At 52.4% G+C, this 21,383-nt stretch overlaps 1 gene segment (V, D, J or C); it reads left to right on the top strand.

The window, feature by feature from the left end:
* Window positions 1–13,737, top strand: part of LOC118980917 (T cell receptor alpha chain MC.7.G5-like) — a 248,334-nt gene extending 234,597 nt beyond the window's left edge. The window contains 4 exon segments of the C gene segment in view: window positions 10,052–10,306; window positions 11,491–11,535; window positions 12,368–12,475; window positions 13,186–13,737. Of these exon segments, the coding sequence occupies window positions 10,052–10,306; window positions 11,491–11,535; window positions 12,368–12,474 (407 nt within the window).
* Window positions 13,738–21,383: the final 7,646 nt, after the last annotated feature.

The raw sequence follows: 21,383 nt of genomic DNA, 5'->3' as shown, positions 1-21,383 counted from the left end.
GAAGGAAGGGTGAGCACGCGGATCACAGAAAGGGCCCAAATCCTGCGTGGAGTCTGGCCCAGGAAAGGAATGTGCAGGGACCAGCCCCCTGGGCCTCACAGAGGAGGAAGGCTGGGAAAGAAAAGCTTCAAAGGACAAAGGAAAGGGAAAGACAAGAACGGGAGGGCTTCAAGGAAAGGAGGTCAGAACACCGTCAGCACAATATAACATCAAATCTCTTTTGCCCTCCATCCTCCCAGCACTTTGAGGAGCCCCTTGCGTCTGACAACAGAGTGGCAGAGTCAGGTTCTTAGTGTTGCCCTGAGCAGGCAGGATGGGGGTGGTGGCGTTGGGGAGGTACCACCCCGCTTCTCTGCTGACAGGAGTGCGTGTCTTCTCCCGAGGACCCCAACCCCTGGTTCCCATCACTGTTCTGAGGCCAAGGCTGAGGGGCTCGAGGACAACGGTGGGAGAGTCCCTGCAACTGTGGGAGCATCAGTCAGAGTTGCCCTGAACTGTCACCCTAACACTGGGGCAATCAGCAGAGGAGGGTCACACGAGACAGGTTTTATCAAAGGCTTTCCCTGCTGTGCGTGTTAGGAGGAAGCTACAGTCTCACGTTCGGAAGAGGGACCAGCCTTACCGTTCATCCATGTGAGTGTGTGGAAGTGATCATGGCAAATTTTGTAGACAGACACGCATTTTGGGAGGATATTGCAATAATGGGAGTCTGCAATGTAGTCTGCTCGATGTGAAAGGAGTCCTTCGTCCTCTGGGAGTAACTGATCGGTGTGTCGGGAGATGAAATGATTGAGGCTGTGTTGGGCTAGGGTTTTGCATGGTGCTCTCAGAAGACAAATGCCCAAGTTTTGAGGGAAGAGATTTCATTCTTGTTTAAGTTGCTAGAGCAGAACTTTATTCTTGGCAGCCAAGGGTCTACCCTGTCCCTCAAGCCTGTGGCTGAGGCTCTCCCTCAGCACCTTCCCTTGGATCTGTGAGATATTGGTTCTACATGAGAGTGTCCCAACCAGGGAGCTGAGGCGCCCAGGGGTGCCAGAGTGGATGGTGAGATAGAAACACATCTCTGGCCACAAGAAGCTGCTTCTGTTTCCCTCGGTGTAAAGTTTTGTTGGAATCATCCTTTCATTAGCTACTATTTACTGAATGCCTAACTTGTGACGGTGGCTATACTCTGTCCCTCATATAATTTTTTATATAGTGGTCATGCCCATCCTAATGTTAGGTAACCATTATTATTCCCATTGTACAGGTGAGGAAACAGATGTTTGGGGCAAGTAACCCGCCCAAGATCACACAATAGAGCTAATCTATTTGACTCTGTTGTGTTATTAACCATGCCATGACTTTGCTAGCACCATCCCTCCCACATTCTGGGAAGAAAGACCTCACACCTCAGAGGCCACCTGTTTGGTCCTTGGTTGACCCGTCCTGAGCCATCTTTCCATGGTGACCTGGCAGCCTTGGTACGGGACTCAGCATTTTGGAAGAGATAGTAGAGTCATTGAACTGGGCTGGCAGGATGCAGGTGTGGCCGGGAAGAAAGCAGAAACCTAGGGGAACTGATTGCCTACTGGGCATAAAATGACACAGAGAGAAAAACTTATCATCAAACCCATGGAACAGGCTGTTTAAAAAGCTCTGTTCCCAAGAGCGAAGGCCGTAAATGTGGGAGGGGGCCAGGCAGCCACCCAGGGGAGCAGAGGGCAGGTATTCGTACTGCACCGCACCAGGGTGTGGGTGCAGGTGGCAGGGCACTCACCTTTGGGAGTGGGACGAGACTCCACGTGCATCCAAGTAAGTGCCTGGCCTCAAGCTCACCAAAGACCCAAAAAGTCTCTATTTCACTTTCTTCTATGATAAATCTGCACTTCCTGAACCAATTTCTCATGTTTCCTTAGGAGGCTTGAATGTTCTGAAATTTGAATTCCCACCACTGGCTCGGTGGTGGTTTGTATTCTAACAGGAGCAGTTGCCAGTGGGAATCGGCCCTTTCATCGGTGCAGAGGCAGACTCTTCTGCTGTTTTTAGGTCCCACTGAGACAGAAGATCTTTATCAGAAAAGACACTGTGACTGATTATGCCCCCAAATTTATTTTTGTTACCATCTAGTTTTCAGGGAAGGCGATAAGTTAAACTTCCCAAAGACCCTGGGCGTCGGACACAGTCCTGCAAAACTCCGCGTCTAATCAGGAGAGAGAGAAAGAACGTAAAGCCTAATAACACAAGAACAATAAGAAATTTAGAAAATGAAACCATAATCATTTAGAAGAGAAATGAAATAGTCCTTATAAAAGAAGATAGAGAGCAAGACTGTATTAAAATAAATTTAAATATTTAGGGTTTTTTTTCATAGTTACTGAGCAACTATTAAGCTCTAAGCACTATGCTCCATGTGAGGGAGGAAGGGAAGCGCAGAGCAGGGTCTCACATCTGCACAAAGAGATGATCACGCCCAGCGTCCCCACGTTGCAGTGGAGGCGCAGACCAGTGGCCGTGGGAGCAGGAAGGAAGGGGCCCAACCTCCTATCCTGGTTGCCTGGTGCACTTATCCACCCTGCAGTGCCCCACAAGCCCTGTGAGGCCAGCGTCCTCTCTCCTTCACCCTCACGCCTCCACAGCCTACACGGCACCTCACACAAAGGTGTCACTGAACACATGTTGAAAAAATGCCGTCTGGTGAGGGAAGTCAGGGAAGGCTTGAGTGGAGATGTAGTAAATGTTTAGACCACAGTGGTTTAGACAGTAGCAAGTATTCTCCAACGGAGTCATTAGATTTCAAAATGAGGAGAGTACAGAATCCACCCCAAACGCTCATGGATGGGAAAAAAGCCCATCTCTCCAGGGCCTCTTTCTCCGTATTTATCTGTCCATTTGTGCGTCTCATCAAGGCCTCTTCCCTGCCGTGGGTTGTTCAGGTTGCATTTAGAAAGCCTGGAACCCATATTTCCCAAGAACCAGAGTTCAAAGCCATAACTACAACATCTGTGATAGGGAAACGTACCAATGGGCTTTAGCAGCAAGGAGAAAAGAGGCCTGACAATAACTACATGAGGTCTACACCACTTGAAATATCACACAGGAAACTTTTCTCCTTTAGGGCCAGTACATTCTTTGAAGTACACAGCTCCAAGGTGTGTAAGGAGGAGTGTTGGAGAAAGGCTGATAAATCTACATGTGGGAAAGGCTTTAAAGCTGCTATTGTTTCTAGTAGGTGAACTGTGCTAAGTGTTGGGGTGCAGGGGGTCCTGCACATTGACTGCATCAGTATCAGTCCTCGAGCCATGGAAGGAGACACCATGTGCAGCCATTGCCCGAATCCAATGGCGCTGTATCATAATGATTCAGAAAGAACCTGCATCCATGAGACCGCTGTGTCCACAGGACTAGGTCAAACAAACAGGCCAGAGCACAGAGAACTGAAGTATAAAATTGGGCTAAAATTTAGGGTGAAATTTTAAATACTTGGAACTAGAGAAAGGACTTTCAAGGAGTATACTTTTAAACATTCCACAGGTGTTAATGAGCGTTTAAAAAAAAAAGACTGGATCTGACATGTTTGAGAAGCTCTGGGTTTCTCAGAGCTTGGTGACTTCTCAAGTCACCAGTGTGACTTGTCGGAGCCTTTAAAATGATGATATAACACATTGTCAGTCTTCAAGGCTGACAGAGTACTAGAGTTTTCCAAACTAATTTGGGCTTAGAAAGTTTTTGCACAGAAATTTAGAAGGACCAGAGTTCAGTGAAATCCTCACTGAGAAGTATTTGTCTAAACCACCCTCAAACTTTGGAGATGTGGATATCAACCTAAATGTTAGGACCCCCCGAGGCAGATATTCTCGAGCCCCGTGTAGAGCTTTCTCCAGATTCTCCCAGCCCTCGTAGTTAAGAAGTCCTCCTGTGCAGTTCTGTGAATGTTCCTATGGCAACTTCGGTCTGTCCATCTCTGCTGTCCAGGGACCACTTGCTAAAAGGGGTCCCCTTCACAGGTCTCCATCCCATGATGAAGCCTTCCCCTAGGTTTTCCTTCTTTTCCACTGCTATGAATTTTCCCTCAGGATTCATTTCCAAATTTAAACCCTGGCTCATCTCCAGACACTCCCAATTTTCCTTCTTCACTTGTAGCTGTGGCACCCAGAATGGGCATCCTCCCTCCAGAGGGCCAGGCCAGCTCCAACTGGCTCTGAGGGAAAGGTCTGAGGGGTAATTTCAAAGGAAGCTGAGGCATTAGGACTCAGGGAGCCGGACTTCCCTGTGGTGTAGAGAAAGGGCAATGTGGAGGAGCCTGTGACACAGACGGGAGACAGTGCTGCCCAGGGAGGCCGACCCTGGCAGCCTTGTAAAGAGGGTTCTTGTAAAGAGCCCTCCTATTGTGTGATATCTGGTGGCTACAGTAAGCTGATCTTTGGGTCCGGGACCAGGCTGGCTGTGCGCCCATGTGAGTAAGACCGTGCAAATGACCGGGGCAAAGGGAGCTACGCATCTGTGTGAAAACAGGCGATGATTTATGGCAAAGGCAGGGATACAGGGAAGATTTTGTTCTCCATTTCTATAAGCTCTTGGTGACTTAAAATGTCCCATTTTTCATATTAAAGACAGAAGTGCCAAGACACAGTAGAGTAAATAAAAATCTGAGCAGAATAATTTATGAAAACATAAAAAGAGTTCCAGATACTTTGTGCTTTCAAGCAAAGCCAGTAACATCAGCACCAGATAATCTGAACATCCAGGAAATTAGCTAAGTGTCGTTGGTGGGGGGAAAGATGAGTTAATGGCAAACACAAATTCTCTTTTATTGCAGCAGATAGCTAAATTCCTTGGTTTGGCTAATGAGCATGGTGTGGGGATACCTGCTCACAGATGCTTCCTCTCTGGAATTCAGTGGAGTTTTGAACCTCTCTCAGGATAAAAGTGACTCGAACCCATATTTCAATAGCAGTTTTGCCATGTGAAATAGTAAGGCATGGAAGCAAGATGGTAGGAGTTCATAGCACGACCTGGGAAGCTGGAAGATCGGAGGCAAATTCTGACTCTACCCTGTCCAGCTAATAATCTCCACTTCCTTAAGAGCAAAATGACTACAACCACATCATAATTATATGAGACAACACCTGGTATATAGCAAATAATCAATAAGTGGTAGCTTTTCTAAATTATTGTTATTATTATTATTATTACTGAGATGTTGCTGTACTAAAGCTTATATTAGTATAACAGGAAAAGGGAACAGCTTCTCTGGGAAATAGGAGGTCTAAGAAACAAAGACTCAGGGGGACTTTTAGAATGGTGCTCTCAGATACTCGGGGCGGGGAGGGGGGGGTTCCAGCAGGTTAGCATCAGAAGGTTATCGCAAAGACCTGACTTGTAGTGAGGGTATACCGGTGCTAACAAGCTCATCTTTGGAGCAGGGACCAGAGTGAGTGTCCAGACAAGTAAGTAGAATGGGGCAAGGGTGGACATTGACAACTAATTCTTCTTTGTCCAAGATGCCGGTTGTACCCAGGTATTTTCTTCTGTAGGACGCCAAATGGTTCTTTCCACGCAGCACGCAGATGTCCTCCCATGTAGCCCTCAGGGCCCCAGAAACACCCCTGGGCTGGGGCCTTTAGAACCGTGAGTCAGGTAATGAGCGAGTGGTCCCGGAGCCTCCACAAGAAGGTCCTGGGCCCTGCTCCTCTGAGCAGGGGCTCCACTCCGCTCAATTCTTGGCTTCCTGAAATCACAACCTCCAGCCCGGGGCACTACAGCAGGATGGGGCAGGAGGGAGAGGATCGAACCCGCCAGAGACAAAATCTCAACACCAAAGAACAGAAGGCCTGACTTGAAAGGGTGTGATTCCCTGGTCCTTGTGGGAAGTCAGTGCTCTGCCTGTTGAAGTAGGAGGTAGGACCAGTGAGTTTCTGTAATGGTGTCACCTGCAGTGTGCACACCGGAGGAATGGCTGGTAAACTCACATTTGGGAAAGGAACCCAAGTGTCCATAACATCTGGTGAGTCATCCCAGGAGGTGCCGTGTGCAGCCCCATGGGCCAGTGTCCTGAATCCTTCCCCGGGAGATACTGGTGATGACTACGGTGGGGCCAACTGTGGGTGCAGGGAACTTATGGTCTTGCAGAGACCTCTGTGAAGGGAGAAGGAGTCACTATCAATCTTTAAAATCTGTGTTTCTCGAGGTCAAACACATTAAAATTTAACTCTAACTGTCCAATGGATATTTTCAAATGCCTTCCATGTGGCCATCACTCTATAAAGTGTTAGATTGTGTATGAAGAAATCTAAGATAGATTCCTGATCTGTCCCCAAATAGTATAAAAACTAGCAAAGGGACAGAAGGATTATAAATTCATCTACCTAGAGACTATTTTAGTGCTAAATGACTGATGATGTCAATAGGTACATTAGAGATTCAAAGAGGGTCCTGGCTGTAAAGGGGACCTGGACGGAAAAGGTTTGACACAGTAGAAAGTGCTCATTGAGCCTGAAAGGTGGATAAGATCTGTATGAACAAAGACAGAAGAGAAAGGGGGTTCCTGGCACAAAGAACAGCGAGAAAGAAAACATAATCTTGAGAATAAAAGAGGTACATGTATTTAAGCTTAAGTAAACACATCTAATAATCAAGTAAGATGGAGAGAAAGGCAAGATGTCTTCTTAAATGATGAAGAAAAGGAATCCTATAGCCTTTAAGAGAACACAGTCAAGGCCATGGCCAACCACCGGGAAACTGGGAATCCAATTTAGAAATGCAGATGGGATGTGAAGGTGAGGGATAAGCTCTTTGCATGGACAGCTCCCGACCTAGGGGCTTCCCTCTCACTGGGCTTCCTCACTGGGCTGTAAGAGGAGTTACCCCGTTCCCCAGAGGAGGAGAAACCCGAGGTTTCTGTAATGGAAACACTGGGAGTGGTATGACGGTACTGCCTCCCGCCTGCAGTTTGGCAAGGGTACCAGAGTTTCCATTATTCCCGGTAAGGCTTCCCGAGGAGTGTGACTGTTTCCTAGCGCTCACCGGGACTTCGGTGGGACTCAGCCTCCGTTTCCCTAACTCACACTGCTGGGTTCCTAGTGTCTGGCTACAAGGCGCAGATTTGGTGGGAAGGGAGCTTTCAATCCCAGCTGAGGCCCTGGGGACCTGAAGCGCTGGGACATGTGCTTTTGTGGTTCATTCTGAATTAAAACGAAAGGTCAGGATCTAGAACAGCTGAATTTCCACACTGGAAAGTTGATCCAGTCTTGCTAAAGCTACCTTGGAAGATATGCGTGGTGGGACGCATTTATCTTGCTAGGCTTCTCTCCCCCAGGCAGATAGACCCCTAAAGTGCTGCAAATTAAAAGTGACTCATTTCCTGTTTTTAGACAAAACTATTAAGCTCGCGCCAGAGGCATGTGGGGGTAATAGTAAAATGGGGCTAAAAATTCAAGTTTGGGGATGAATGCCCAGCTTCTCTGACTAAAAAGTAGAAATTTGGCAAAAATGATGGTCACTGGCCCATGTGTTTATTCAACAATTGTTTCTCGACCACCTAGCGTGTGGCGGGTACGAGGGGCAGGCAGTACACCAGAGATGGTCTCTGTGGCCGGACAGCCGACATCCCAGGGAGCGCATCTGAAGAGCCTGGTGCGGCTGTGCTCTTTCAGGGCATGGAAAGGACGTGAGAGAGGAAATTCAAGGGCATGGCAGACCCTGCAAGTCATGCCAAGAAGTTTGGTCGTTCTCTCCAGGCACGAGGGAGTCCCTGAATTATTTAGCACAGAAAGGGACCCAATCAGCTCCATGTTTTAGGCGAGTATTGATACTTTGGAAGATGAGCTCGAAGAGGAGATTGAGAAGTGGGGCAGAGGAAGAGGACGAGCAAGAGAGGAAAGCGGAGGTAGGGAAGCTGGACAGGAGAAACAAAAGCAAAAATGCAGCTAGGACAACCCAAAGGGCATCTAGGAGCCAGTAAAAACAGGATGTGAAAAAGGCTGAAAATCACCTCAGTTCATCTGACTTCATTTATCGCTATTTTGTTCTGATCTCTCATTAGCAAAGCTGAGCTGGCAGTCTGCCCCCCGGTTGTAGTCACCGCTCGCAAACTTAAAGAGGGCTTGTAAGCCTCACCCTCGGCCCTTGTTGTCTTTCCTCAAAGCCTCATGTTCCGGGGCCTTGCTCTCTCTCCAGAGCAGCGTGGCCCAGCAGCACTTTCCCTGCCAGTGGTGCCGTCCAGCAGTCCGCCCTACCCAACACAGCAGCCGCTGCCGCCTGGGGTCACTGACCTCTTAAAATGAAGTTCTAGTTTTTCATTGAATTTTTAAGTTTATTGTGGTTAAATTTAAATAGCCACGTGTAGCTAAAGACTATCCTATTGGTCAGTGTGGTCTTGACCTTCTCCAGCCTGATACCCACCGACTCTAGGATGTAGATGAGTGTTTAGCCAGGATTCAAAGTTGGACATCTGGCCCCCACAGCCATCCCCCAGCCCCCCTAAAGGCCAAAGTGGTGCCAAGGTGGCACCTTGTCCTCTGCCTGCTCTTTGAGGCCACATTCTCTCAGCATCTCCCCACCTTTCCATGTCCCTCTTCCCAGTCCCACCCATGACTCTCACTGATGACTGGAAAATCCACTGGGGTGTGTGATTGGTGCTGATGGTTTCCCATCCCTCCCTCCCACTAAAAGATTTATGTCATAGGACCTTAACCCACAGTGATGCCAGGCCCCACAGTATGTGGAGACTGGAGGTGAGCCGGCAGAATCCTCAGGGGCCAATGATTTGGGGGTCCCTTACAAGTGACCACAGACCCACCCTGCTCTGCTGCTCCAGGGGCCGCCCCACCAGCAGGCAGTTCTTCCTCCACTCAGCCCATGCCAAGGGCTGACTGCCCAAGTTTGGGGGCCCAGCTGGATGTCTGCCTCGCCCAGGCCACCCTGGCTGGCTCAGCAGGTCGGGTGCGTCACTAGTCTGAGAGGCCTGGCACGCATGGTGGGGAGCCGTGGGAGAGGAGAACCACAGGGGCAGGAAGCTGCAGTCCCAGCCCTGCTGCAACTCTCTGGGCGGCCCCAGCGTGTTACCCTCCTTGCAAACCTCCGCTTCTCCCTCTGGAGGCAGGAGGTCTGAAAGAATAAACAGCCAGAGTTGTGTTAAAAACACAAAACCCTGCAGCAATACTGAAAAATGATTCTCAGCACTGAGGATTCTCAGCCTTCAGCTTCCTGGGGGTGAAGAGGAGAAACTGTGTATTACTCGGGAGCACATTATGGTGGCAATATTCTGGTAGTGTCAGCAGCTACAATTACTTACATCTGTTCAATACTTCACAGTTTATTAAATATAATTTTATAGGGAGAAAGTCCCATTTGTTTCTCAGAAAAGCCTGGTTGGGAAAGCGGATGAGGCAACATCTTCATTTCACAGATGAAACTCCCGGGAAGTAAGGGGCCGTGTGACTGGCCCCTTGTGTCTGGGCCTTGTCTCTAGCAGACGGTGGAGCCAGGGCCTAGACAGAGGTGTTCTGACGTACAGCCCAAGTCTGTTAAAGATGTGAGAAATCTCCTGGTGGTGTGACCCATCTTCCGAGTTCATTCCGGCCTATCAGAAACCTCCAGGTCCCATCGATGCCCTAAGTGTAGGAGCCCAACCCGGATTCCAAGATGTGTGGTTAGCTTCGCTGGGCCTTTCTTCTACGCCTGGTTTGTCTTGCCAGAACTATGCTGCTCACTAGGCCTGCCAGGCTGCTGAAGTTCCCACTGAGTAGAGGAACGAGCGGTGGTGTTAGGTGGGCCTTCAATTCTGGTTTCTTTGAATGGCAGGCAGGGCCTGGCAGGCAGGGCCTGGCAGGCAGTATTCACTAAGAGCCTGGCCTCTTGGCCAGGATACATAGCTTGTGCCTGTCCCTGAGTTGCAGCCTGTTATAAGCAGCCAGTTTCTAGAATATTCTTTCCCATCTAGAGCCTAAGAGTACGACTCGCCAGCCCCACAGAGCTCTGCTCTTGCCCATCGCTGGCATCTGAACTCAGGCCTGGGTTGGGGCGAGGAGGAAAATGAACATCTCCTAACCCAGCTCCGTTTGGTCCACAGATGTCAAGAACCCTGACCCTGCCGTGTACCAGCTGAGAAGCCCTAAATCTAGCAGAACTTCCATCTGCCTATTCACCGATTTTGATTCTAACACCAATGTTCCCCAAGCCGTGGGTTCCTCAGCATTCAGCTCAGAAAGCACAGTGCTGGACATGAAGTACACACTTTCCAAGAGCTATGGGGCCCTGCTCTGGAGCGACAGCGCTGATTTTGGATGCAAAGACAACTTCAACGAGACCTTCTACCCCAGCTCAGGTGAGTGCAGCCTCGGCGCCTCTGCAAGCTGAGTCTCTTCACTGCCAGAGGCCTGGCACGGAGATGCTGTGGTGACTGGTGGCTTCGGCCTCACCAATTGTCAGCAAAGCCCCCTAACCCTCGCTTACTGAGCACCAGCAGGTCCCGTCCCGGCAGGCCACAGAATGTCCTGGGCAGAGAGAGACGGGGAGAAGGTGGCGGGAGAGGGCACAGGCTCTCAGCCTCACCCACCCTGAGCCCCACCTCCCCACCTCAATCTGCTTGAGCTGATTGCCCCTCACTGTTCTTCCAGGCCCCATCCTAATGCCCTCCTTCAAGATCCCTCCTCCTGGCCCCCCTGCCTCCCTATGGAGGCCTGAGTCAGGGGCTTGGTGAGAAGAGGAAGAGCAGTAGGAAATGAGAGGGAAGAAGTAGGCAAGGCCCAGATCACAGGGCCCCCCAGGTCCTGAGAGGGCAGCTACTTTTCTAATTACAGCGAGAAGCCATCATCTGGCTTTAGGCAGGGAAGTGACATCTAATCTACTTTTTAAAAGAGTACTCTGCTACGTGGAGACTGGATGGACTGCAGGGCAAGAGAGGGAGCTGGAAGGAAGCCAACACAGCAGAGAGAGGAGGGGGGCCGGCCCAGGGCAGCCACAGGGCAGTGGGTGGCCAACACTGGTTGAGGCTCAAAGGCAGAACCGTGGAGGGACGAGAAGGAGAAGAGGGTGTCAAGGGAGGTGCCGGGGTTTTAGGCCTGGGCAGCTGAGTCAACAACAGTGCCATTCACCAGTGCCAAGGTGGAGAAAACCAAGGAACACATTTAGGATGCAGAGTTGGAAACGTTGTGGACCACATAAAGTGTCCGTCCCCTCATGGCACTTGTCACTGTGTGTGTGTTCTAGCCTTTACCAGGCTACAGCCAGGAAGCTGCCCAAGGGCAGGGTCTGTGTCTCGTGGCTCCTTTTGGCCTGTGGCACGTAACTCAAACTTTGCACACCCAGTGTGTGTTAATGAACGACACGGCGCCAGGGCCAGGGGCTCTCCCCAGCTGGGCCCCCTACGCAACAAGTCCGCTGCAGATGCTTCCACGACGAAGTGCTGGAAGGCCGCAGACACTCACTGGCCTGGCCCGCAGGAGGTCTGGAGTGGGAGAGGCGGCACAATCTAGACTCTAAGAAAATTTCTTTTTTCTCTCCTTTTAGAATTTTCCTGTGATGTTACGTCAGTAGAGAAAGGCTTTGAAACAGGTAAGAGAAGGCTCTCTCCTGGCTTTGCACAGGCTTTGGGGAGCAATGAACCCTCAGCAACCCTGCCTGGCTAGGGCAGGTGGGAGGGAATTGGTGGGTCTAGGAGTGAAGTTACAAGAGAGGCAGGAACAGCAGTTCAAGCCCTGGTCACAGCTGCCCACAGTCATTCCTCAATCCCCAGGGTCCTCTCGTCATCTCTGAGTCTCTAGTTTTACACGGCCAATGGCTATTCCTTTCAATGATTCCACTGCCAGGAGAGCCAACAAGAGCTTCCAGGGGCAGAGGGGGCGGGGGGTGGGTGGCTTCCACGAGCTTACCAGCTTACGAGCTTACGTATGGCCCTAAACTAACCAGGTCGCCCTGAGGACAGTGCCCTCCATAGCCATGGGGTTTTGCCTTCTTCCAAGAAAAGCAGCAGAACTCATGTCGGTGGTGCCCTTATCTCTCCAGGGTGCCCCCACTCACCACCGACCCTGGGCCCAGACTCATGTCCACTTGAGCTGTGCTTGAGTCTCCCCTCTTGTGGTTCAGCCACTAGATTCTCACTAAGGGGCCCAGACCCAAGGGACGGCAGTAAGTGTTGAGCACCCGCTCATCCCCATCTGCTGAGGAGCTCAGAAATAAAACAGGGACTAAGTGCAGTGGGCATTTTCCTTTTGAAATGAAGCACTGTTGAGCCCAAGAAACGCGCACAGAAGTACAAAGGGAGAGGGGGATCCAGATGCTGAAGCCCACCCCACCCTGCTTTGGGGAAAGCCTTGGAATGTCATAGGGTGCTGTGCAGACCTCAGGTGTGCATGCTTATAACCGCGTTGGCCTCTTGGTTTTGCAGACATAAACCTGAACTTCCAAAACCTGTCCGTGATCGGATTCCGCATCCTGCTGCTGAAGGTGGCCGGCTTCAACCTGCTCATGACGCTGCGGCTGTGGTCCAGCTGAGGTGGGTGGGCACCCCGGCCGAAGGACGCAGGGAGTGTGGGTCTGGGAGGTCCCCATGCTCTGGAAGCAAACCTGCCCCCAGGGTCTTCTTTGTTTGCATATATGCCTGGGCATACCAAACTCCTCCACTCTTCCCTGTTGGGAGGCCCCCTTTATAACAATGGCCTGCAATGTTTGCACAGCACAATCCTCTCCCTGGGTGACAATAGTCACCTTAGTCGGGTCAAGTCTCCTCCACAAAGTGTGAACAATTTCTATTATCCTCATTTTGGACATGAAGAAACTGAGGCTAAGTAACATCAAGAGACACACACTAACGGGTGAAAAAATAGAGAAATTCAGGACCCCAACTCACACTGATGCCTCCTTCTGGACTCTCTGTCCTGCCTTCTGGTGAATCCCTTTCCCTGAAAAATCTGCTGGGGCTCCCAGCTCCTTCCCTCATGTCCCACGCCTCCGACATACTGAGAAGATACCACACTCATTATACCCTGGTCCTGGCTAGAGTCCCCATACCCGTTCCCCCGGTGCCCCTGGGCAACCTGCTGGCAACCTGCTGGCAACTGCATCTCATTCCACCACCATCAGAAAGAACTCCAGGGCACATTTACCCCTAGGACTCCACAGGTGGAGGCATCTCCCTCGCGTCCCTAACTGTCCTGGGTCTGTCTCCTCAGTATCCAGCCTGACTTCTGTTCTTCCTCATCCCAGGTCACCAAGAATGTGAGAGCCCTTGCTCCTCGCCCCTTGCTCCTCGCCGCCCACCTCTCCATCAAGCAGAGAGGTGCACTCTCGGCCTCCAAGGAGGAGACGCCTCCCTTCGCCTCTGTGGCCCCTCTGGCAACACCACCAACTGGATCCTACCAGATATTTGCCATCAAGATGCTACCGACCTGTCAAACACTGCTGCCACTCCTGCCATCCCCTCATTGCTGCTTGCCACTTCCCCAACATCCCCGGGGGGAGGCAGGGGTTGCCGCAGCCCCCACTGGCTGTGGGACCCCCACCCCCACCCCTCCCGAGGCTGCCTCTGACATCTCACTGGGCAATGGATCACCAGGGGGGTTCTCTCAGGTTTTGGCTCCTGGAGAACAATGTGAGGAGCTTATTTTTTTTATATTTTTAAAATAGTATTCATGAAGAAATGCATGTCTCCCTTTCCCCCAAGGTGTGGGGGAAACTGCCCCTGACCGAGGCCCTGCTGTGTTGTGTGTGTGAGCCGTGTCGTGTCTGCCACTGCCCTGCTTCATTAAAGTCACCTGGAAGAGCCGAGACTGTGCTCCTGTCTCACTGGGTGTGGTCGGGGTCACGTTCGCCTTGCTGCTGGTCGTGAGCTGGGCAGAAGGGAACCAAGACATTAGCCCACAATGACATTCAGGGAGCATAACTCAGCTAGCTGCTTAGGTCAACCTCTTCCTGGAATAACCTCTAAAAAATGCCACTTGGGAGGCAGTGCCGGGGCCCAGGCAAACCCACTTAAAAGCTTGAGTCCCTGCTCTTCCGTTTTCACGCCTCACCGCCGGGCCACTGTAGCAGGAGGCCCGTGTGCATGGGTGGTAGTGACCTGTAGCTGAAATCTGGCAGACAGGGACCACACAGCAACATCCCTCAAAGGCCACCCACGGCCTCCTGCCCCCCAGGGATTTCCCTTGTCTTTTCTTTCAGACAGGATTCCAATAAGCATTGCACATAACCCCACACACTCACGGCTGGGGCCCACTAACCAACTGGGTCCCAACCCAGTGCCCAGCCCCACAGGGTGTCCCGTCCAGGAGTGGCTGGGGTGGGCTGGGGAAGGAGGTAGTGACCCTAGCTAGACTTTATACTCCCACCATCCTGGACAAGAAGATAAGAAAAGGGGGATTAGCTCTCTGCCCTCCAGCCCAGGGACCAGGCCAAGGAGAGGCGACAACTCAAGCCCACCCTGGCGGACGGGAGGTGGGTTCTCTGGGGCCCCGGTAACCTCCCGAGCTGCCCGCTGCCCAAGTACCTTTCCCCGTCTCCCAGGTGCTGACAGGAACACCCCTCAGCGATCACTCAGCCATCCCCCTCACAATCACTGCCATCAGCACTGAAACCTAGTGACTGCCAGTTCCCAAGGGTCAGAGGGCAGCCTGTCCTCAAACGCCTCTGTGGTCGCCCACGTGTCTCAGACTGCATCAGTCAGAAACGTGCAAATCCTTCCAGCTACCACTCGGGCCTGCTTCTTTTCACAGGGACAGAGCCACCTGCTCAGTAGGTGACCTAGCACACCCCTCCCCTCCGTAAGCTCCTGCTTCACCACCTATAAAGGTCACTTGGGCCTGGAGGCTGCCCCCAGCTCCATGCATCTCTGATCCGGTGGCGGCTGTGGAGCTCAGAGGCGCCGTCCATGTCCTGGCCAGCCCTGCCAAGCAGAGTCACAATCCCCAGTTCTCTCCGAGCTGCTTCTTGAGCAGCCAAAATACCAGTCCCTTTAAAGATCACTGCTAGGAAAGGTCTCGGTGGAAATCCCATCGCAGAGGCTCCCTCACACAGAGGACAGGAAGCTCCCTCCCAAACGCAGGATCAGCTGCCTGTGAGGAACACAAAACTGCCTCCTCCTCCGTCTGACACGATGCCAGAGACTCCACCATGGGGGATTTCTTTAATTAGTCCTCTTCCCCACGTTAACTGAAAATGCCCCTGGGGGGGGGGGCTCACAGAGCAAAGTGTTTACCAACCCTTAAAAACTTAGGACAGACTAGTTTGTCTTGTTCTCCTCCTAATGTGAAACTTCACTTTGGTCTGTATACGAAGACCAGGAGGCGAGGGACAAGTTGGTAGCCAGGGAGGTGAGAGCTGGTTGCAAAGATACTGAGTCTGAAGGGGACCCAGGGGCTTGGGGCAGGGACCCTGAAAGGCAGTCAAAGGGACAAAGATGGACCCCTCCAAGAACCCTGGAGGGGCCCAAACTGCAGGGGCCAAGGGGGCCTACAGAGCGGGGCCTGCCCAGGGCCCTCAGACGGCCAGCCCCACAGTCCCCGAACTCCAAGGCCACCTGAGGACCTAGGAAGTGATAGGGCAGTGACCCACCCAGAACCACCCAGGACCACCCAGGTCCCGCCCAAGTGGAGGTCAACAAGGCCTCAGGCAGGCAGGAGGCCCTCTGGACATCAGGCTCAGCACAGCACCCCTGAGAAGTTTCCAACTCAAACCAGGGGGTCCTCCGTCCCAGAAAGAACTTTCCCTCTAGTCTGAAGCCAAGTCAAAAAGCAAGCCAGGAGTGACTGGCTGTGCTGGGGGGTGGGGGTGGAGGGGTGGTTCAGAGATGCCACTCAGATCAGTCCACTCTGTTCTTACATCTGGCCCCAGGCCTCACCGAGGATGTCCGGGAGAATTAAAACAACCTTGTGAGGAGGCCCAGGGGAAGAGGTCCTGTTGCCACTTGGAGGGTCTGCAGAGCCCCCACAGTGCAGTAGGGACCAGGCATTGTTCAGCCTGGAGGGGAGAGGTTGCTGAGGAAACCTGAAGACACGGCCACCAAGGCCACACAGAGGCCCCACAGAGGCCCCACCATGAACAGCCTCAGGCCCCGTGAGCAGGGACCCACTCCGAGGAGGGGAGGCTGCTGCCCCAGCCGAACACGAGTCACCAAGGCCAGTTACAGAATGGGTTTCTCTGGTCAGAAACGCTACTGCCCCCAAAGGCTCATCCTCAGGCTAGCCTGGAGGCAGAAGAATGGACCAAATGACTTCTCAGGAACACAGGCCTAAGGCACTCTGACACTTCACCCAGACACCTGCCCTCCGCACACAGCTGGAAGTACAGGCCAGTCAAGAGAAGGGCAGGCTAAGCAAGCCGTGCTTCAGGAGGACCTCAGTGAGGCCTCAGACCCTCCGCCCAGCCTTGGAGAGGCAGCCATCTGGGTCTCAAAGGATCGTTTATTGTATTGGTTTGCCAATAGAATTTAACTCCCCTAGCGGTACACATAAAGCCCTTTACAGATATTGCCTTCGTTGTCAGGTAACATCTCAGCAAGAAATTCCACCAGACTGTGCGCACGCACTTGGGATGGGAGGTGTGCTTTAGTCGTCCATGCGTCTGCAACACCTAGCACAATGCCCAGCACGCAACACATGCTAAATATACACTTAACCAGGGAAAGAATGAACAATGATTAGTGTGGTTGGGCACTGGGGAGGGAGCAAAGCCGGGGCCCGGGGAGCACAAGAGAAGGGACAGTCGTCCTGCCAGATGGCTCAGATTATTAGAGTGTCGCCCTGATGGGCCCAAATTTGACCCCAAGTCAGGGCACATACAAGAAGCAGCCAGCGACAGCATGATAAATAAGTGGAACAACAAATCAGCATCTCTCTCCCCACCCCATTCTTCTCTCTAGAATCAATAAGTCAAAGAGAGAGAACAGAAAGTGGGATCAAAAGAGGGGGTGGCCCGGGGAGCCTCTCTTTCACAGTTTTGCCAAGAGCTGAGAGTAAGCTATCGAGAGCTACTGGGAAAAGTAAAACCTCAGTGATGGCCGCTGGGCCAGTGCAGCGCCCAGGCAGGCTCATCCAGAGCAGCCGGGAGGGTGGGTATTCTGGGGAAGCACGCAGGGCCTCAGGGAGTCAGAGCTCCGTCCGGGTGGGACCAGCCGAGGTCCAGGGCTGAAGGTCCTCTCACCATCCCACCTCTCTTTCTCCCTGTCCTATCGGAACACCCCTCTTCAATCTGCCTCCAGGAGCACTGCGTGGGCCTGGGGAAAGCCAGCCGCCTGGAGACCCAGGGCTGTCGTTCTGTCAGTAAGCACCCTGGGTGATGAGGCCACACTGCAGGACCCCAGGGCTCGGCCTCCGTGTGAGGCCACCTGACTTGCAGGCTTCACTTGGCCCAGACACACACACGACTGTGGTTTCCTCTGCCACATGTAGAGCTACATTTTGAAATTAATAAACGGGTCAGACATTGAGTCAGTAGCCAGAAGTAGGACAGGAAGTGGAAAAAAGTCTCCCACTTCCCTCCAGGTGTTTGGGGGCTTGGGACGGCCCCTTCCATTTCCATGACGTCACCGTTGCCAAGAGGGGCAAATAGGGCACCCTTTGAAGCTCTCCCGCAAAAGCCACATCCTCTGGAAAGTGGAGTTAAAAATACTGAGTTAGAGATACCATCGCCCTAGGCCACGTGCCGAGGCCAGGCGGGCTGCGCCGTTACACCGCCAACCGCAGGTGCGACAGGAAGCCCCCTCCCCCCTCCAGCCCCTCCGCCGAGTGGCAGCCCCGCCCCCAGCGGGCGGAGAGGAGCTGCGCACCCCACTGCCGGGAGACCTGCCCTGCCCCACTTCTGCACCCCTCTCTGAACCAAGCCCTGAGATCAAACCTTGACCTCATCTAAACTCTTGCTTAATACAGGACAGGCCCTCAACGCTTACGTCCAGCCCACCTTCGCCCAGGAGGTGGGGGGGGGGGGGGGGGCACGGCTTTCCCACAAACACAGCTGGGGCTGGTTCTCCGGAGAAAGCCTCCGCTCCAGGCGAGGCTGGAGTGATGAGTAACGGCCCGGACTGACGTCTGCTTTTCAGAGACCAGAATACCGGAACGCAGGACACCGGGAGGCAAGGGGCCTAAAAACTGAGGCCAGAATCTAACGCCCGCAAAACGCCTGAGCGGGACTTCCTGCACTGTGGTAGTGTCCTTAGCCATCCACCTGGGGGCAGCAGCGCTCCACCAAAGAGGCCTCTTTTTCCCTTAGTCTGTTCATTCTGGGGGTGGAAAACCCCCAAAGATTAGGAAATCTCTTTTCTCTTCCTAGGAAAAGACAAGGGCATGTGGCCTTTATTCTGCCAGGCCCTGTCTTTTGCCAGTCACTGCCCTGGACTTCCGCCCGTTTAATCCTGTCATATCCCACGGAGCAGGGAGGGGTCTGCGTCAAGCCCCGTAGGCAGCAGGGGGCACTACCTGCCCAGGATTGCCAGGTTCGCTCACGCTGAGCGCTGAGGAACGGACTGGGAGCCATGTTCCCTGGGGGAAGCAGAGTCGGAATCAAAGAGTCTGGGCTGGGCTCCAGGATTCACCCCGTTCTATGACTTGTGCCCTGGGCAGGTCACTAGACCCACAGCCTCAGTCTCCCAGTGGGGCCAATGCTCTCTCACAGGGCAGTAAGAAAACGCTCCCTGTCACAATGCATACCAGCCACGTGCCAGGCTAGGCTCCGGACGGGGATGCAGTCTCTGTATGAACTCTGTATGAACTTCACACAGATGAAGTTCAAGAACAGGCAAAAGTAACCTGTTGCCTCTGGGGGAGAAGGATTAACTTCAATGGGGCACAATGGGTCCTTCTAGGTGGTGGAACGTTCTGTGTCGGTGATCTGGGTGGTGGTTACTTGAGTATATACACGTCAAAATGCGTCAAACTAGACACTTAAGATTCGTGCATTTTAAATTATATCTCAGTAGAGACCATGTCCTCTAAATACACACAGTTTCTCACCTTAAGGAGCTAACATTCCAGTGAGGGCCTGGGAGTGAGCAGTATCAGTGACTGCAATTGCATGATGGAGATTTTTGTTATATTTTGGGGGAGAGTCCTGGGGCAGAAATCCAGAGAACCATTTGTTATCTGTAAGCTTCACTGCCCCTCACTAGCCTTCTCTCTTAGGGCTTTCAACTTTTCTGAGTCCCAATTTTCCATCAATCACACAGATTGAAAAAGTAGCCCACCTCAGCACTGTGGAAGGGATTGTGAGAAATAATGGGTCTGAAGCGCCTAGTAAACTGAAACGCAGATCGTGAGGGAATGCCCGGAAGATGAACTTCAGTCCTGCGTGCACATCAGCTGGCCTGGGTCGGGCTGGACCACCACAACGAATTAAAAAGTGTGGCTGCCCCTTAACTAAACCAGCCCCACCAGGTGGCCTTAGGGCTCCAAGGCCCACCAATGTGCCACTGTTTCCTTGGCATTGTTTCCCATTGTGAAGGGCCATGCTCCCTTCACTTTGGCCCCAGGAGTTTCCAGGAGAGGTTGGTGGAGGGCAGTTACAGAACCGGGAGGCACTGGCAAGCTTGTGGCCAAGTTTCTGACAAAAGCCAGCACTCCTGGCCCCAGAGCACCCCAGGCCTCCCTGGGCCCTTACTACCTCATCCCTGAACTCTCTGGCTTCTTATCTCCCTTCTCACCCTCTGTCGGCCCCTCTGCTTTCCAAAGGGCCCCCGCGACCCCTGGCAGGATACAGTCAGAAAGCGTGAAGCCAGACCTCTGCAGCACCGGCCAGTGGGGAACTTCTCTAGGCGGCCATCCTCTCTCAGGCCAATACATGGTTGGGGTGGGGGTTCACCACCTTTGGAAAGAGGGGAGCCTAGTCCGTTTGCTCTGGAAATGTGGCCATGCTCCCCTTCAAGAGGCAGTAGGATCTGGGGGAGCGATCCCTCCCTTTCAAAGCATTTCAAAACCTGCCGAGAGGCAGAGGAGATGGCCTGTCTGTGCTTTCCCTGAACCGCCCACATAACATTCAGCCGAGGAGAAAAAAAGGTAAAATATTAAGAGGAGGGCATATAAGTGTGATACAAGGTTGACAGGAGTTAAGAGGATTTAAGCAGATGAAGGAACAAGACGGTGAGCAACTGGCCTCCACTTCATGCTCCCAGCCTTGATGGGAAGAAACCAGGTGAACCTGAAAAAGGACTTCTTCCAGCGGAGACTTTGAGACACTATTTTCAGCAGCCTCTATAGGGTGCCCTTGCTTCCCCTTGCTACCCCAAGTTATTCCAGTGACTTACCAAGGACATGGATGGGGTAACATCCTAATCTAGAGTCTGCATGAACATCCTGCACCCGCACACCACCAGAGCAACCTCTCTTGACCTTCTTGGTAAACCTAAGCTGTAGGCAGAGATTATCTCCCTCTTTCACAAGTGAAGGAACAGGTTTGCTCGGCTCACAGTGAACTAGGCTCACATTAGCACTGGACTCAGATCCCTTGGCTTTCCACCAAGCACTGTGGACACCCAGGTCCCAGATGGTTCCAGCAACCATCATAGAGGGGGAAGCATGAACAGACTGGGGTCTCAGGATACTCCCAAGACCTATGTCTGGTATTCTCCCTGGCCTCTTCTGTGGCTACACCTACTTGACCCCTCTTTAGGGTCAGATGAAAACGACAAAGCAGCACTGAACATTAGGTGGCACTCCCTCCATAAAAGCTGGTGATGTGACTAGTCTCATGGGCAATACTATTTATACATACGAACTCCACTAGTCAATCGTCTGGCATGAGGGGCAGTTAAGTAACACTAGACACACTCCCGCTGCTGGTCCCATGGCTCTTTCTCAGCTGTCAGACTGCAGCCTAAAAGTCACCTCTCAGAGGGCTTTCCTGACGACTGTGTCTAAGCAGCTCCCTCCCCATCCCCATTTAAGATCACTTGTCACACTGTTTCTTTCCAACAGGATTCTACCCACGCTAATTTGACTCTCATCCCAACTCGAATTTAAGGCTCAGAAAAGGGAGGCACTGTATCCGTTCTGATCGCTTCTGTATCTCTCAGTACCTCGTACAGAAGAGGCACTCCAACACTTCTCAACTAAATAGTGTGGTAGAAAGAAGGAGCTCTCTCACTAGAGATTTCTTTTCCTAATACACTACAACTAGATTGGGGTAAAATACTGGTAACTGGTAAAGCTGAGTGTTGGATATCGGGACGTTTATTTTACTCATCGTGTGTGTGCGCGCACATGTGTGAACATTCCATTAATAAAAAGTTAAAAACAAAATTGTTCACCCCAGGGATTTAGGAAGGCCGAGCAGACCTGAACAGCAGACCCTCGTGGGGCTCCTAGGGAGGTCTCGCCCCTCCAGGAAAGGGCGAGGCCGGCCACTGGCCACCGGAGCCCTTCACTGAAAGCGGGCAGAACCGGATGTGCTCCGAGGGAGCCCGAACCCGGAACCCGGCGCGA

Source organism: Sturnira hondurensis, unplaced genomic scaffold (assembly GCF_014824575.4).
Source record: "Sturnira hondurensis isolate 20B ecotype Veracruz unplaced genomic scaffold, ASM1482457v3 Scaffold0023357, whole genome shotgun sequence".
In the NCBI taxonomy this organism is placed as follows: Eukaryota; Metazoa; Chordata; class Mammalia; order Chiroptera; family Phyllostomidae; genus Sturnira; species Sturnira hondurensis.
The sequence above is the reverse complement of the archived record's forward strand: the minus strand, read 5'-3'. Positions and strand labels throughout refer to the sequence as shown.